This window comes from Zingiber officinale, chromosome 8B (genome assembly GCF_018446385.1).
Source record: "Zingiber officinale cultivar Zhangliang chromosome 8B, Zo_v1.1, whole genome shotgun sequence".
Taxonomy (NCBI): Eukaryota; Viridiplantae; Streptophyta; class Magnoliopsida; order Zingiberales; family Zingiberaceae; genus Zingiber; species Zingiber officinale.
The window spans coordinates 38,776,860-38,794,405 of record NC_056001.1 but is presented as its reverse complement, the minus strand read 5'-3'; the positions used below and the strand labels follow the sequence as shown (position 1 = coordinate 38,794,405).

General features: G+C 36.2%; 2 protein-coding genes across 3 annotated transcripts; both read left to right on the top strand.

Moving 5' to 3' along the window:
* Positions 1-436: 436 nt before the first annotated feature.
* Positions 437-11,811, top strand: LOC122016775 (potassium transporter 7-like). Of its 2 annotated transcripts, XM_042574172.1 has the most exons (10): positions 438-702; positions 830-968; positions 1,862-2,105; positions 2,178-2,420; positions 2,527-2,577; positions 7,006-7,266; positions 7,368-7,420; positions 9,613-9,727; positions 9,815-10,069; positions 10,588-11,811. In XM_042574172.1, exons 3-10 carry the CDS (start codon positions 2,018-2,020, stop codon positions 11,673-11,675), a joined length of 2,154 nt encoding a protein of 717 aa, XP_042430106.1. In that variant the 5' UTR covers positions 438-702; positions 830-968; positions 1,862-2,017; the 3' UTR covers positions 11,676-11,811. The 2 variants fall into 2 exon arrangements, with proteins under 2 accessions (XP_042430105.1, XP_042430106.1); XM_042574171.1 differs by lacking the exon at positions 830-968 and having other exon boundaries at positions 437-702.
* Positions 11,812-14,695: 2,884 nt separating this feature from the next.
* On the top strand, positions 14,696-16,942 carry LOC122015318 (inactive beta-amylase 9-like). Its single transcript, XM_042572143.1, has 3 exons — positions 14,696-15,090; positions 15,274-15,747; positions 15,825-16,942. The coding sequence occupies exons 1-3, from the start codon at positions 14,827-14,829 to the stop codon at positions 16,707-16,709; spliced, it is 1,623 nt and encodes a 540-aa protein (XP_042428077.1). The 5' UTR covers positions 14,696-14,826; the 3' UTR covers positions 16,710-16,942.
* Positions 16,943-17,546: the final 604 nt, after the last annotated feature.

Genomic DNA, 17,546 nt, shown 5'->3' with positions numbered 1-17,546 from the left:
TTTTTCCGAAGATATATATTAATTGAAAATTAATTCATATCTCATTATAATAAATTTGTCACTCTCTAATTAGGACTTGCTATGAGAGGAGACTTATAATTACTCTATAGGTCCCTTACTAGTTCAGGTCCTCTGTCTTCAAATTTTTCTGTCCCCGTGTCCCCTGCCGATCGAACGGACCAGATTACATCTCAAGGCATCATGATATCTTTAAGATGTGTGCAGTATCCTCGTGATGTGTAAGACATCTTTAAGATATAATTTGATCTGTCCAATTGGTAAAGAGATACGGGGACAGAAAAATTTGGAGACACAAGATCCAAACTCGTCCCTTACTGTCCACCGAAAAAAAAAATATTAAAAAATATGACCACTGTTGATTTAATTTTTGGGAAGTAATCGTTAACTATTAATTTTATTATATAAAAAAATAGAATCGATGAGAGCGGTGACGCAACGCTTACTTCCATTAAGGTTACCGAATTCGCCTCTCCACTGAAATTTTACAGCGTAAGATCGGCAACGAACTCTTCGCGAGGGATTCGGTCTCTCTTTTCTCTACTCTGCTGCGAGAATCGGCGGATTGGGAATGGAGGCTTCCCTGCCTGCGATTCGATCTCCGAATTAGGAGGGCAGCAACTGCGGCGGAGGTCATCGGATGCGATGGATCAAGAGGGAGGGTCAACTTCCTACGATCAGCGGGTGAGTAGCCGCCGGATCGAGATCGTTTTCTTTTGGCTGTCCTCTTGGTTTTTGATTTGGCGTATCCTTTGTTTTGGCTCGATGCTTGTGGCTTTTGATGTTTGTGCTGGAAATTTACTTCTTCTAGGGGTTTGGAATTGGAACCTTTTCATGTGCGAGCAAATGGGAAGGCGATCGATTTCCTTTCGATGCCAGATACTTCCATCCAGTAATGAAGTGTTGAGGGGTGGGATAGACAGTCGGGTGCTTGTGATTCGGAAACTTAGGTCTGTCGTCTGTGAATAAGTTTGGTTTTCAATTTTAAAATTAGAACTTGAAAATTATTAAGGAAAAAAGGTTATTTCCAGTTAACCTTTTTTAACACCATTCAACTCTGATAAATTCAAGAATTAAAAATAAAGTGAATGAGACATATTTATTTATTTATTTTTAATTCTATTTTCTGAGGAAAGAAAATGAAAAATAGAAGTTTTTAGGAAAGCAGTGTTTTTTTAATACCTTCTCCTGCTGGTGTCTGATGGTTGATAGAGAAGGTCTGGAATATGTGAATTTACGGGGTTTGCTGAGATGTAAATAGTATATCAGGATGAATTTTGTCTGCATCTAGTTCCAGCGAGATACTAACTTAGAATTATAGGAAAGTTGATGGAATGTTTCAGTTGCTATGCATTGAAACATTTGAATTCTTCAACATTTTCTTTGGAAAAAAGGCAAAAATGTTCAACTGTTAGATCGCTTTGTTGGATAATAAAAAAATAACCAATAGTCATCGTACATATGATTTTTTTTCTTCCAAAATTCTTCACAAAATATTTTGATTGGATGAGCATTAAAGAACCATTTGTCGGTTAGATATAGTTGATAGAAAGATGACCACTTGTGAACATGTGGTTGCCCAAACATCCACAATTCCAATAACAGATGACTGGTCTTGTTGGCATTAACTTCATAAAATGCATCTATTCCAGGAATTTTCACTTGCTAATTAACAATTTAATTTCATGCTATATGGACGTTTGGCGCCTAGAACAGTATATCGCCTCAAATAAATTTGGCCATTATAGCAATAAATGAAAATTACTTGCTTAGTAATTGAGTTATTTTAGGGCCTGTTACTTGTCTGCTCTTACATGATTGATTCTTTCTCCTTGTCCTGCAGGTGAATTGGAGGAGCTACTACAAAAATTTGCTTCTTTTGTCATATCAAAGTTTTGGTGTAGTTTATGGTGACTTGAGTACATCTCCTCTTTATGTGTACAAGAGTGCATACAGTGGAAGGTTGAACCAATATCAAGATGAGGAGACTGTGTTTGGCATGTTTTCTTTGATATTCTGGACATTAACTATAATCCCTCTGCTAAAGTATGTATTCATTGTCCTGAGTGCTGATGATAATGGTGAAGGTATGACTAACTAATTCTATTACTTCAGTTGATTTATTAGATTTTACTAAACTAAATTAAAACTGTCCTCAGGTGGAACATTTGCTTTATACTCTCTACTTTGTAGACATGCCAAATTCAGTTTACTCCCTAATCAGCAAGCAGCTGATGAGGAGCTGTCCACGTATTATCGTAATGGAACTCGAAGTGTGATCCATTCACCATTGAAAAGGTTTCTTGAGAAGCACAAAAGACTGAGGACTTGTTTACTTCTCATAGTGTTGTTCGGTGCTTGCATGGTGATTGGTGATGGTGTTCTTACACCTGCTATTTCTGGTACATTTCTTGGAATGCCTTTCTGATTTATTTATACGTTGTCAAATTTTCTTCTATTTTATCTTGAATGTGAGCTTGGACATGCCTCGTTGTAATGTTTTTGCAGTTTTATCATCTATTTCTGGGGTACAAGTTCGCACCAAAAACTTTCATGATGGTACGTATTGTGAAGTTCTGCATTGCATAATTTGCAATATCTTTTAATTGATTGTTTCTTGCTTCCTATCTCATCATTTTAATACCTCTAGCTTTACAGGTTAACTTACTAATTTTCATTCTAATTTGTTTTTATATGGAGACTTGAGTGACTCTTTTAGATATCTGATTCATATATCCACTTAATCATTTGCCCAGTAGTATGGATTTTGTCTTGATTCCTGGAAGTAGGGTAGAACTGATTAAGCCATTGGTTATGAATAAAGAAGAAATCTGTTTCTTTAAACAAGTAATATACGCCCTTAGTTTTAGTGAATTAAGTCCATGTAAGTATCTTTATATATAATAAATGCTTCTGGAAAATTAATATGTAAACAGTTTGTTTAGTACAAGTAGTTCAAAATGATCATGTGCAGGGCTCATAAATTTTTAGAGATGTTGCTATACATTGGTTATTGGTTGTTAAAATATATGATTTATGGTTCTTGAAAATTTCTCATAATGTCCAAGCACTAATTGCTCATGGCCTCTATTTGGTTACATGTGCCACCAAAAAAGGGAAAATTAAGATCGCATTAGATAAAAATGATGCATAATCAGCTGCTCATATCCAGAAGATTTTAGAATTATCTTATCAAAATTGTGGTTTTCTAAATTTTGTAAAATTGAAACGCATCTCATCAAATGAAGGTAAATTGAAATGATTGGTTGTATATTAATTTTTAAGGACTTTCCACTGTTTTAAATTGAGGTGATTAGGGTGCATGGTTGAGCATTCAACAAGGTCAGTGGTTTTAGATTGTCAGATTGTAGCAGAGCAATTCATACAAGTGAGCTTCTGGGTAATGTTTCTTAGTTTGTAATTCTCATTGTTCTTTCTGCATAGTCGGCAACCAGTGGAATATGGTTTGAGAAAGGTAAACAGCGTGGTTCAGTGTAGGTTGCAATAATGAATCATGTTTCTGCAAACATTTGTCAATCAATGCCCACTCAGATGCAATCTCATGTTTAACTTCCTGCCAGAGTACAACATTTGGAAGAAGTATAATTTTTTTAACATATAAATACTCCTACTCTTATGATCAATAAGTTTATGGAGGATTAGAATCATAAAGAAGTTTAAGGAAGGATCCATATTTGGTAATAATAATGTGTTGATTGATTTTGGATTGGGATATTATGATTGAATTTTACAATAAATATCTCACTTATCACTTTTCTGCATTTTAGTCTGAGCTATTGTCATGCTTTTGAATTCATCTTCATCGCACGAGCACAAAAAAAAGGTTTCTATATATATATATATATATATAAATTTGATATGCCGCGGACGAAGTGCTATGGACTTCGTTCGTGACAATGGTTGAGGCACCTGGATTGAATCCAGTCTCCTCAATTCATACAGTACCTTTTTTTTTTTTAATTTAGGTGCTCAAGAGGTATATATTTAGGGTGCCTAATATGATTTTTTTTTTGTTTATTTTTTTTAGCTCCGGGTTAAGTCAATTAGATTTTACCTTTAGGGTTTAGAAGTTGGGTTATAGTGTTCAAGATAAAAAAAATTTAAAACTAAAAAAAATTTTAGGTGCTCATGGGGTATAATTTATGTATTTTGGGGGTTTATGATTTAATATTTAAAGGATTTTTTATTTTTTAGAAATAAAAAAAGATTTTGCGATAGCATATAACCTTATATTAGTTAATACGTTTTTTAAGAAAAGAGAAGAACACTTAGTCACATTCAAAAGTAGGAATAATAAATTGCAAATTGACTTTCTTATGGTTAGGAAGAATGATAGAAAGATTTGTAAAGATTGTAAAGTCATCCCTAGAGAAAGCTTACTACCCAACATAGATTGGTGGTGTTGGATATACGTCTCAAACATAGTATCAATAGAAAGAAAATATATACTCCTCTCAGAATTAAGTGGTGGAAGTTAAAGGATGAGAAACAAAATGTATTTAAGGAGAAGGTAGAAGTATAAGCATTATGTGAAATATACGATGACTTTAATACAACATGAGATAAGATGATATCAAAGTTGAAAATAGTAGCTAAGAGTGTACTCGGTGAGTCAAAGGGACATGCACCACTAAGTATGCAATCTTGGTGGTAGAATGAGAAGTCCCTTCGGATGGGTCTAGTGACTAGCGCATGAGGTGTTGCCACCATGAGATTTGAGTTTTGAATCTCGACAAAGCCGAGGTAAATACCTCCCTTATGTGCTAGTCACTATTCCAAAGGCTAGTAGCCGTCCATGATTTACCTCCTCCGTGTTGGCCCTGGGACGGGTTGGCAGGGGCGCTGGGAGCGAGTGTATTCGTCTTTTTCCACCTTGGTGGTGGAATGAGAAAATACAAGAAAAAGTGAAGGAAAAACGAATAGCCTATAAGGAATTATATATTTGTAAGAACGAGGAAAACTTTAAAAAAAAAAAGTACAATAGCCAAGAAAGAAGCTAAGAAAGTAATGAGTGAAGCAAATAATGAAACTTTTGAACGATTATATCACAAATTGGATACAAAAGAAGGGGAAAGAGACATTTATAGAATAGCTAAAGTGAGAGAAAAGAAAATAAGAGATCTTATCCAAATAAAATGTATTGAAGATGAATGTAATAGGATATTAATAAACGATGGAGAAATAAAAGAGCGGTGGAAGAGGTATTTTTATCGACTTTTTAATGAAGGTTTAAGTGACCAATTTAACTTAGGTAATTTAAGTAAGTCAAATGAACATAGAAATTTTAATTTTTATCATAGAATTCAAACTTCGAAAGTAGAACAAACTTTAAATGGAATGCACAATGGAAAAGTGGACCAGATGATATTCCGATAGAGGTATGGAAGTGCCTAGGGAAACAAGGTATTGAATGACTTAGAAAATTATTTAATATGATATTGAAAACGAAAAAAATGTCCGATCAATGGAGGATAAGTACTCTAGTTCCCTTATATAAGAACAAGGGAGACGTACAAAATTGTGCAAACTATAGGGGTATTAAACTAATGAGTCATACCATGAAAATTTGGGAAAAAGTAATAGAAAAAGATTAAGGAAGGAGACCACAGTGACCGAAAATCAATTTGGGTTTATGCTTGGAAGGTTGACTATAGAAGTTATATATCTTCTTAGACAATTAATTGAAAAATATCGGGAGTAAAAACAAGATATACACACGGTATTCATTGACTTAGAAAAAACTTATGATAAAATTCCAAGAGAAATTATATGGAGAATTTTAGAAAAGAGAGATGTTAGTGTAACATATATTGAACTAATTAAGGATATGCACGAGGATGTAACAACCAGAGTAAAGACTTCAGGCGGAGTAACTGAAACATTTCCAATAAAGATAGGATTTCATGATCAACTCTAAGTCTCTATCTTTTTACACTAATTATGGACGAACTCACTGTGCACATTCAATATACAGTACGATGGTGCTTGTTGTTTACAGATGATATTATTTTGGTAGATGAAACACGTGAAAGAGTAAATGCTAAATTAGAATCTTGGCAGTAAACACTAGAAGAGAAAGATTTTAAGCTTAGTAGATTAGACAGAATATATGGAATTTAAGTTTAGCAATATTAGAAGTAATGAGACAATTGTTAAGATAGGAGAGGATGAGTTGTCCGAAACCGAGAGATGTAAATATTTAGAATCATTTTTGCAAAACGATGGAGGAATTAAGAGAGATGTCTTACGTAGAATACAAGCAGGATGGTTGAAATGGAGGGGAGTGTCAAGTGTTTTGTGACTATAAAGTATCTTTAAAACTTAAAGGTAAGTTTTATAAAACCACAGTTAGACCTATTATGTTATATGGAGCTGAATGTTGGACTATGGTTCGAGCACATGAGCAGAATATGAAAGTTGTAGAGATGAGGATGTTAAGGTGGATGTGTGGACATATGAGGATGGACAAAATAAGAAATGAGAGCATTAGAGAGAAAGTATCTATTGAGGAAAAACTTCGAGAGACACATTTAAGATGGTATGAACATGTACGACCAATAAATGCTCCAGTTAGGCGATGTGAAATTATGACAAACACGCATATCAAACGAGGAAGAGGAGGACCAAAAAAGATTTGGTTAGCAACAATAAAACAAGGTAAAATTTATTTAAGTATAGATGATGATATAATAGTAGAGCTCAATGATGTAAAAAGATTCATATAGCCGACCCCACCTAGTGGGATAAGGCTTGATTGTTGTGTTGTTGTTGTTGAAAAAAAAAAGAAAAAGAATCAAGAATTCGAGGAGCCTCGATCAAGGAGTCGAGGAAAGTTCCGTAGCGAACGGCCTGCAGCATAACACAATTGTGTGTGTATTCATTTTCTTATTTTACCTCCCAGTTTTGGATTCTGTACAAATTTCATTCATCTATTTTTTTCTTTTGTTTGCATCACATGTTGTACAGGCGAGGTGGCAATTGTTTCTTGCTTTGTGCTAGTTGGCCTTTTTGCATTGCAACGTAGGGGTACTCAAAGGGTGGCCTTCATGTTTGCACCCATCGTTATTATTTGGCTGTTGTGCATTGGTATTATTGGACTGTACAATGTCATTCACTGGAACCATAGGATATATCTGGCCCTTTCTCCACTCTATGTGGTTAAGTTTTTCAAGAAGACAGGGAAAGATGGTTGGATATCTCTAGGCGGTATACTTCTTTCAATCACAGGTAAATTACGGTGGTATTTCAACATTCTTATTCTTAAAGGCTTCAAGCTACCTTTTTTTCATCATACTGACCTAATGCTCATAGTTTCATTGCATTTGCAGGTACAGAAGCTATGTTTGCAGATCTTGGCCATTTCACTTCAGCATCCATTAGGGTAACAATACACTTTGACTCATATTTCAGATTTTGATGAATAGTTAGAATTTATTTGACAGAATCCAGAGTAGACGATTAGACATGACTATCTCTAGTGATAAATTAACAAGCACTAACCAAATGTCCGCCATCTTAGCAGATAAAAAAAGGTGTGATGTATAGATATCTCAGCATAATATCATGTAGTAGGTACTAGTGAAGTATGGATATATGGTTACACTAGCTAGCAAAGACTAATTGAAACAAAGTCCAGTTTTGACTAAGTTTGTGTAGTTGGCGATCATGAGCTTAAGTTAAGCCTTGTTTACTTGGGAGGATAGGAAATAGGGAGAAACAACTGAGATTGAGAGAGTTAGAGATATGAGGGGAAAAAAGGGAAAAAAAAAAGATTCTCTTCTTCGAATGATACTTGGGTGAACAAAAAGCTAGACAAAAAAGTAAAAAATAAATAAATTGAAAACTTGATTGATTGACAAATGCCGACCATTGAAGTGATAGATTGCCTGCCATATTCAAGCCGAAGATGAAGTCTGATCAGGTTATCCCTCCATTTCACCAAATAAATAAGGATGAAAATCAACTTTCTTTCATCCTTGCTTTCTTTCAAAGTAAACATGCCCAAGTCTTCCTTCCACATTATTATTATTGTCCATTGGTTTGCTCCTCAAATAACAAGTTGTTTACTTTCCATAATTCTTTAGTAAATTGATACAATGGCCAACATACAACTATCACTTGTGGTACGGATAACAGCTAATTACTGTCATTTTCTATGTCATTTTTTTGTAACCTTTGTGATTCTCTAAGGTGTAAAAGGATGATCAGTGGACTCTATAGTTTGATATACTGAATTAGTAAGATTAATAAGGTAAGGAGTATAGTGGGAGGCTAGAGAATCTAACAGCATTAATAAATTATAAATAACAAAATTACCACTAATGAGTAAACTCTAAATTGTAGATGATGTTGCTAATCGTGGTAAATGATTCACTTAGCTGACTATAAATAGTTGTGAATTGCTACATGTTGAAGAAGATGTTGTATTTGGTGGATAAAAAAGGATGGAGACCTAGCACAAGATACTTTCACCACCCTAGTCCCTTTACATGCAGAAGGTGGCTAAGCAATTGCTTGGAGAAATAAATCAATCTTTTGGTGAAAGAAGATCATTGCATCACATTAGCATCGAGCCTAGAAATTGGTTAGATTGGATCAATCAAGTAGGAAGCTGATTGGTCAATCTGCACTTTGTAAGCATTAGGTGTAGCCATTTGATTTATTATCTCACCAAAAACTTAATCTGGAAAATTTCTTGCAACTCCTGAAGTTTCCACCTTTTGGTAGATTTACTCAATTTTAAAATACCAGTGTTGGTATCAGTACATGGTAGAATGATGGAGTTCTGATGACAATTAGCGTACTATATGTCAGTACGAGATAGTATTGGTGTACACCCGTCAGAATGAACAAAGAGGAAGAAGAAGAGGCCGATGTAGACTTAGGAAGATGAGGAGGAAGCAAAGAAAGAGGGAACTAGAAAAGGACTTATTTTTGGCTTAGACTTCCACCAGTTCACTGGTGAAATTTCATATTAAAAATACTTACAGATGGTTTGGAGGAGAAAAGTGCAAATGGAATCTGGAGTTTATAATCTGGAGCCTATATATATAGTTTGCTGGTCAAACTGAGCAGAGTGAACATTGATGGGAAAAATTGAAATGTTGTCACGAATCTTGTCTTTAATGCATGTCCAACATCACTGGTACGAAAATTTCTTGCTTTTATATAGCTAAGGAATCTCACAAGGTTGATTCAACATTATTTTATCATAATCAAAATAGGATACAATGTGGCAGACAATTAATTAACACAGATTTTGATGTGCTTGCTTACTGCTCTTCTTGAAGCTCTCTTTTCAGTGTTTTTGCTCATTGAATTAATTTTAAGGTAATTTATATATGCAATCCTTGTTGATTGAACAAAAACTGTTCATGTTGAAAAAAAATGGATATATCTGTCTTTCTTTCTTTTCTTCTTTCCCATTTTACAACATTGATTTCTCTTTATATTTCCTCTCATAATTTGCAATGAGCAGACACTTTGCAAATTTTTTACTTGCACATGTCCAACAATTTTTAAGCTGCTTCAACAATTCCATATATTGGATCTTTTGACAAACTTTTGTCCCAGGTGGCATTCATTAGTGTCATATACCCATGTCTAGTCCTTCAATACATGGGGCAGGCAGCATTTATCTCCCGAAATTTCTCTGAAATAACTACCAGCTTCTACGAATCAATACCGCGTATGTCTTTACATAGCTGAAATGCTACTAAACCAAGATAAGATGCATATTTAACAGTTTTTATTTTCCATTTTCTTTGTGTTATAGAACCTGTTTTTTGGCCTGTTTTCGTGGTTGCCACACTTGCTGCTATAGTTGCCAGTCAAGCTGTTATCTCAGCAACATTCTCAATCATCAAACAATGCCATGCTTTGGGTTGTTTCCCCCGGGTCAAGATTGTCCATACATCAAGATGGATCTATGGCCAGGTATACATACCTGAAATCAATTGGATCCTGATGGTGCTTTGTCTTGCTGTGACTATTGGTTTTCGTGACACAACCGTCATTGGAAATGCATATGGTAAGTGAACCTCTACTACAGCAAAGAGTTGTAAACAAAAGAGTTTCTATATTATCATTTGTATGTCACGATTCATTTACTTTTTGTTTACCATTATCTCACATTGCGTGTAAATATGACATCATTAACATGCACTTTCATGTTACTAAGGGCCAGTTTAGATGCTACAATGAGATTACTCTTTTATTTACTATATACTGTCTGTTCGACTTAAAGGACCACTCACTTCTTTCAATGCTTGGATATTTTTGTTTTCCATATAAAGAGTTTACATTCATGTCTTATTTCATTTCTCGTTGAAATGAATGGGTGCTTTTGTTGCATTTTCTGCCTCTAAGAATCTAGAACCTGCATTGTCAAGTGCAATTGCTTTTCCTCCATAGGGCCTACTTCATAGTTCTAAGAATTAATCATATCATTTGAGTGTTATGTCCTTGAGTTTATTTATTGTTTCTTGTAGATGCAACTAAATTTGTCATTGATTTGTTTATCACGGTAAACCTTTTTTGTGATTGCAGGTATAGCATGCATGACCGTCATGTTTGTGACAACATGGTTGATGGCCCTTGTTATCATATTTGTATGGCAAAAGAACAACTTGTTTGCACTGATGTTTCTTCTCCTTTTTGGGAGCATCGAAGGTGTCTATCTGTCCTCTTCACTTATCAAAGTTCCCCAGGGAGGATGGGTACCTCTGGCGCTCTCCTTTGTCTTTATGGTTGTAATGTATGTGTGGCACTATGGCACCCGGAGGAAATATCTCTTTGACTTGCAAAACAAGGTCTCAATGAAATGGATCCTCACACTAGGACCCAGTCTCGGAATTGTTCGTGTCCCCGGAATTGGACTCATCTACACAGAGTTGGTTACTGGCGTGCCAGCTATATTCTCCCATTTTATCACCAACCTCCCTGCTTTTCATCAAGTTCTTGTGTTTGTTTGTGTGAAGTCAGTCCCAGTACCATTTGTTCCTCCCGATGAACGATATCTCATTGGCCGGATTGGTCCTAGATCCTACAGAATGTACAGGTGCATAGTTAGGCATGGCTACAAAGACGTACAGAAAGACGAAGAGAACTTTGAAAACCTTTTGGTTTTGAGCATTGCCAAATTCATTCAGATGGAAGCTGAAGAAACATCTTCCGGTAGTTATGATTGCTCACCTGAAGGAAGAATGGCCGTTATTCAAACTTCTGACTTGTCTGGCACAACGTTGGTGATGAGAGATGCTGATCAGCTTGCAGGTGACCCTAATCCGACTAGGAGCAGCAAATCAGAAACATTACAAAGCTTGCAGTCGCTGTACGAGCAAGAATCCCCAAGCGTGACCCGCCGTCGTCGAGTCCATTTTGATCTGCCAGACGCTGAGCACATAGACCCTCAGTTGAGGGAAGAGCTACAGGCATTGGTGGAGGCGAAGCAAGCAGGAGTTGCCTACATACTGGGACACTCATACATAAAAGCCCGTAGGACATCATCCTTCACGAAGAAGTTTTTCATCGACGTTGCCTACTCATTTCTCCGAAAGAACTGCAGGGGCCCTTCAGTGGCTTTAAGCATACCACATATCAGCCTTATAGAAGTGGGCATGATCTATTATGTGTAATCAGTTCTTATTACCGACAATGCCAAGGTATGAACCTGAATGTGATATGACTGTTTCACTTAGAACTTTGAATTTTTTTCATGTCAAGCAGTTCTATAATGTATTTCTTGTGCTAAAAATAAGAAGCTTTTACTAAGTCTGATAGGGGCTGAAGGGTTTTTATCAGCTAGCAACACATTAATCGCTTTGCAAGTTAAACTCTACCTCTTGTAGTTATGATGTAGACTCATTATAGATGCTTTTTTTCATCCATATATTGACCCAATTGATTTGTTGTTGTTGTTGTTGTTTACTGTTGTAGATGATTAAATATAGAGAATTTTGTAGGAACCATGGATATTGGGGAATTTATCACCCTTATATTTGCATATTTTCTTCATCATCGCCAAATCATGTTGGATCATTCATCCAACGCTGGACTTACATCCTGAAATAATTATGTATTACGGGTTGTCATATTCAGTTAAACTCAATTAATATTTTGGATATTTGTTATTTATTATATTTAATAGGGTATGACCCTTTATGTGTAGAATTATAAAAGGAACACTTAGGAGAATCATGTTGATCCAGAAGACCAAGTCGCATGACTCCAGAAGGTAAATGACATTATGGTTCTTAATCATGTGAAGTAATTATTTTTTTTTCTTCTCCTAGAAATTCTATAGATATTTTCTTTTCTTTTTTCTTCTAGTAAACGAACCTAGTGGAGTCAATGTTTAAAGTTATTTATTCATGAAGTTTATTCAATTTTATTTATTAAAAATCTTATCGATTTAAATTGACTTTGAGTAGTTTATGGAGCTCAACTAATAGCATAGGCTTATCAAATGCATGTAATTTATATTATTTTTATTTTAAAAAAATTATAAAAATTTACAAATTATTATATTTGGTTTATTTAAATGGTAAAATTCAAAATCAATCACTCCTTGCGTGTTATATATTAGTATAATTTACGCCCCTAGATTCGCAATCCTATGACTCGCTGGAATAATTTAATAAATCTAAGAAACTAAAAGTTAAAATTATGTGTGACTTGATAAACTATCTAATTATTGATGTTTATTTTTCTATTAAAAAAGAATCATATTAAATTAAATAAGGTAAAAATATAAAGTTACTAAGTAACTATTATAATTATTTTAAAATGATTTTAATTAATTTTAAATAATTTTGAAGGTAAAGGAATAATTATTTTAAAGTAATTTTAATAAAATTTAAATAATTTTGATGGTAAAAAATTATTTTGATATAATAATATTTTTAAAGTTTAGGATTTATGATAATAAAGTGACTTTAAGATTTAAAGTTTAAGTACAATTATATAGCAATTACCCGTAGCTATTTAATATAATAAGTAGAATTAGTTCACTTTAATCAAAATTACTATACATAAATTATTATTATATTAAAATACTTCTCTAAATTAATTAAAATTATTTTAAAATCATTATAACTAAATTATAAATTATAAATGATAAACTATAAACTTTAAATACTATTATATCAAATACTCTTTAACTACGTAATTGAGATTATTTAAATTTTATTAAAATTATTTTAAATGAGTTAAAATTATTTAAAAATACTGTAGCAGTCATCGGATAATTATTATAATACTATAATAATATTAGATATATATCAGTTATTGAGTAATTTATATAATTATAGTAGTTATAATAGCACTGGTTATAGATATTTTTAAAATAAAATATCTGGTAGGATATCTTAGGTTTATATATATATATATATATTAAAAAAAACAAAAAGAGCGTTTTTGATGATTTACATAATTAAGGGCGGCCTTACGATTTTTATCCAAATAAATTTTTAAAAATAAAATAAATCCGCAAGCAGCCACAAGCCGCCGTTTGTCATGGCGTACGTGGCTGACGTGTCCAATCAGGCAGGCACGGCGTGCTCTCGTGTACGCATCCCCCCATTCTTTCCCCACCAGATTCCCTCCTCCGATTAAATTCTTTATTTTTTTATTTTCCAATCTTATACTTCCACGTGTAAGATTCTGTACTGATTCTGACTTCCGTTGGCTGCCCTTCGTGGTCGGTGGCCCATGTCTTATCCTGTATCCCCCCAACCGCCCGCGGTTTCAGTATCGTCCACCTCCCATGATTTATCCGAAAAGAGTGAAATTCCATAAATAGCCGTTATAGTTTATGTTAAGACAAGGAACCCAAGGGCAAAAGGGACTTTTCGTGATCTAGTGGATCGAAGACAATGAGTTGTTGCCCCATGGAAATCGGTAACGAGCAAAGCGTGTATTTGTGGATGAGCTTTGAGCTCTGTGGATGAGCTTGGACACGTGGCAGGACCTAAATAAGTACCGTTTCCACTTTTTGCACCATGTCTTTTTGACAGACAAAATTTTAAACTAAAATTTCCTTCGTTTTTTTTTGCACTTGAATTCCTATAATTTTGAATATGACAGTTTACGCCATGGAGTAATGATTTAATTTAATTTTAATATAAATTGGTAGGGTAGAATAATACGGGCGCAGATTAATCTAATTTGAGTTTGAGTTCGAAAAATATATATAATATTAAAATTTAATTATAAGTTTAAAAATATAAATAATTTTGATTCAATTCAAAATAAAATTATTCGATTCGAATTGTTCATCATAGTGATTTAAATTTAAATTCAATGTTCGAGCTATTAGATTTTAATTTGAACGTATTAAATTAAAATTCTGTAAAAATAATTCAGATTGGATTTAAATTCAATTTGAATTTGATTCATGGGTGACTCATCACTGATCAAATAAAATATTATAAATTTGATAATTTTAAATAGAATTAAATATTTTTTCTAAATCTAGAATGATTTACAGATATGCACCCGATGCACTTTTTTATTTTTGACAATAATAATGAAAAAAGTAGCATCTTTTTTTATTTTTGCCCTTGAAAATTTTATGCTGTTGAGTGCTATTAAAGTGATATTTGTAAACTCAGTGGGGGCAAAGCGAAGTTGGCTCTTCATTTTATTACCTCGTCCTCCTCTTCGGACAATCCCCAAAACTGACCGAAGCATTGGAACTCAAAACGCAATTCTCTTCTCCTCCTTCTCGATCCCCTTTGCGATTTCTTCCCGATTTCGTCGAGCGCAGTTGGAAGTTCGTCGGAGAAGATGGAGCTGGGTTTGGTGGTGAAGCAAGCGGTGGCGGCGACGGCGACGGCGACGGCAACGGCAACGGCAGCGGCGAAGGCGGACGCGATCCCGGCACGAACCCTGGGGTTCCGGGATTCGCCGCGGATTGGACCGAGGAGGGTCCGGTTTCAGCCCCCGGCAAGTGGCGCGTGGAGGAACCGGGCCGTGCGGGCGGCCTGCGACGGATCTAGCCGGCCTGAGGCGGTGGTGCATGAAATTGCGAAGGCGACGGCTAAAAACGAGGTAATTTTCATTTCTTCTTCAGTTCTTTTACTTCTTCTTCTTCCAAGTTCAAAGTTGCATCTTTTATGAAAATTAGGGATTTCTTTCGGTGATTCGGATCTAAGTCAGATTTTTGAAGCAAAGAAAAGCAAGATTCTTATAGTTTTACAATCTGATAAAAGGTTTTCTTAATTTTTGATTTAGGCGAAACCGGCTCGGCTCTACGTCGGGCTGCCGTTGGACGCCGTCTCCGCCGGCAACGTCGTGACCCACGGGAAGGCCATCGCCGCCGGCATGCGCGCCCTCGCTCTCCTCGGCGTCGACGGCGTCGACCTACCCATCTCATGGGGCGTCTTCTCAAACTCCGGCGGCGACTGGTCATCCTACCTCGCAGTTGCCGCCATGGCACGCGATGCCGGCCTCCGCCTCCGCGTATCCCTCCACCTTCACGCCCACGGCCGTCCTCAATTCCCACTCCCCCAGTTGGTCGAGCGCGCCGTCGCTGCCGACCCCGACATCCTCTTCACTGACCGCTCGGGAGGCCGCCACCGCGAGTGTCTCTCCTTCGCCGTCGACGAGCTTCCCGTCCTCGACGGGAAGACCCCTTTAGAAGCCTTCGAGGAATTCTTCCAGAGCTTCCGCGTCGCCTTCACCGACTTAATGAGCTCCGCTATTACTGTAACAAAAAAGCTTCCTCTTTTCTTCCTTTTTCATCTAATTAAGAACACCCATAAAAGTCGAATCTTTGTCCTCAGGACATCACCGTCGGTCTCGGGCCCAACGGCGAGCTCCGCTACCCTTCCTTCCCGTCTTCCGGCGGCAAGTCTTCCACCGGTGTGGGCGAATTCCAATGCTACGATAAATACATGATGGCTGATCTCAAAAGGTGCGCCGAGGAAGCCGGCAACCCCTTATGGGGCCTCTCCGGACCCCACGACGCCCCTGCCTACGACCGCTCACCGGACTCCGGCACCTTCTTCAAGGATCACGGCGGTTCGTGGGAAACCCCTTACGGCCAATTCTTCCTCTCTTGGTACTCCGGCAAGCTCCTCTCTCACGCTGATCGCGTTCTCTCCGTCGCATCCAAGGTGTTCGGCGATTTTCCGCTCTCGGCCAAGGTGCCGCTCGTGCACTGGTGGCACAACACCCGGTCGCGGCCGTCGCAGCTGACGACCGGATACTACAACGCCGAAGGCAGAGACGGGTACGAGGCGGTGGCGGAGATCTTCGCGAAGCATTCCTGCGCCATGATCGTCCCCGGCATCGACCTCTCAGACGCAGAGCAACCGCAGGGTGCGCGGTCGAGCCCCGAGTCACTTCTAACTCAGATCATCCGAGCATGCAAGAAGCAAGGGGTGCGAATCTCCAGCGAGAACTCTTCCATCGTCGGTGTCGGCTCCGTCGGCTTCAGTAAGATTAAGGAGAAGATTATGGGCGAGATCTCAGGGTTGGATTCATTCACATATAACAGGATGGGTGCTGAGTTCTTCTCGCCGGAGCATTGGCCCCTGTTTACGCAGTTCATCTTGAGCATGTCGCTGCCGGAGATGGACCCCGACGACATTCCTACCGACGAGGAAACGCTGTCTCTTCCGATGAAGTCGGTGGCGGAGAAAGACCGGCAGATGCAGGCAGTGTAGTAAGTGTATCATTATTATCTATATTGAGTAATGTCGATATGTTAAAACATAGATATCCAAGAACAAATTTGTACCAGTAGAACTAAATTTCCATGGATCTTGCTAGACGCCCTAAACTTTTATTTATGGGATTTCATGGAAATTGCCTTTCCGTCATTTATAGACTTTGTACTATTCAGGAACTAAGTCTGTCCTAAAATAAAGTTTCAAACTTGATTTTGATTTTTGTTTTATTAGTTTGAATTTAGTTTGTTTAAGTCCCAGTGCAAATGATGATTGACATAATCTAATGGCTGATCGATAACCTCTTAATTAGTTGGGTAAGTTGAATACTGGGTGTTAATTAAAACAATTAAAAAAATTAGTTTGTGAGTTTTAAATTAGATCATGTTTGATTGTAGGATGTTATTATATTTTTAATCTTATTTGATTATGATTTTATAAGATTGTTTGTACGTTTTAATATATTCTTTGCTTATTCATGAATAATTCATATTGTTATTATAAACATTAAAACAATTGATAACCTTTTTTTATAAATATTTAAAAAATTATTATTTTAATAAATTACTCAAATTTATTCACTTAATGAATATAAATGAATTCTAATTTACTCGTAAATAGTTAGTTCATTTATAATCCTACAAATCCTTTGTATAGTGGGGAGGTTAAAAAATATTTTTTAAAAAAATCTTTTGATTAACTTAATATGAAATTTGATCTTAATTTTGTTAATTATTAGTCTAAACCTCTTCTTTGCTTTGTCTACCTCATTATTTGGATTGTTATGACTTATGAAATTCTGAACCCTATAAACTATTTTAATTATACTTTGTG

What these genes read in the sequence shown, in the direction of transcription:
- LOC122016775 (XM_042574171.1), top strand. Translation starts at nt 664, where the DNA reads ATGGATCAAGAGGGAGGGTCAACTTCCTACGATCAGCGG. An exon ending in TCTTACACCTGCTATTTCTG is followed by an intron (nt 2,421 to 2,526) that starts GTACATTTCTTG and finishes ATGTTTTTGCAG; the next exon opens with TTTTATCATCTATTTCTGGG. An exon ending in CGTCATTGGAAATGCATATG is followed by an intron (nt 10,070 to 10,587) that starts GTAAGTGAACCT and finishes TTGTGATTGCAG; the next exon opens with GTATAGCATGCATGACCGTC.
- LOC122015318 (XM_042572143.1), top strand. Translation starts at nt 14,827, where the DNA reads ATGGAGCTGGGTTTGGTGGTGAAGCAAGCGGTGGCGGCGACGGCGACG. An exon ending in AGGCGACGGCTAAAAACGAG is followed by an intron (nt 15,091 to 15,273) that starts GTAATTTTCATT and finishes TTTTTGATTTAG; the next exon opens with GCGAAACCGGCTCGGCTCTA. An exon ending in TAATGAGCTCCGCTATTACT is followed by an intron (nt 15,748 to 15,824) that starts GTAACAAAAAAG and finishes CTTTGTCCTCAG; the next exon opens with GACATCACCGTCGGTCTCGG.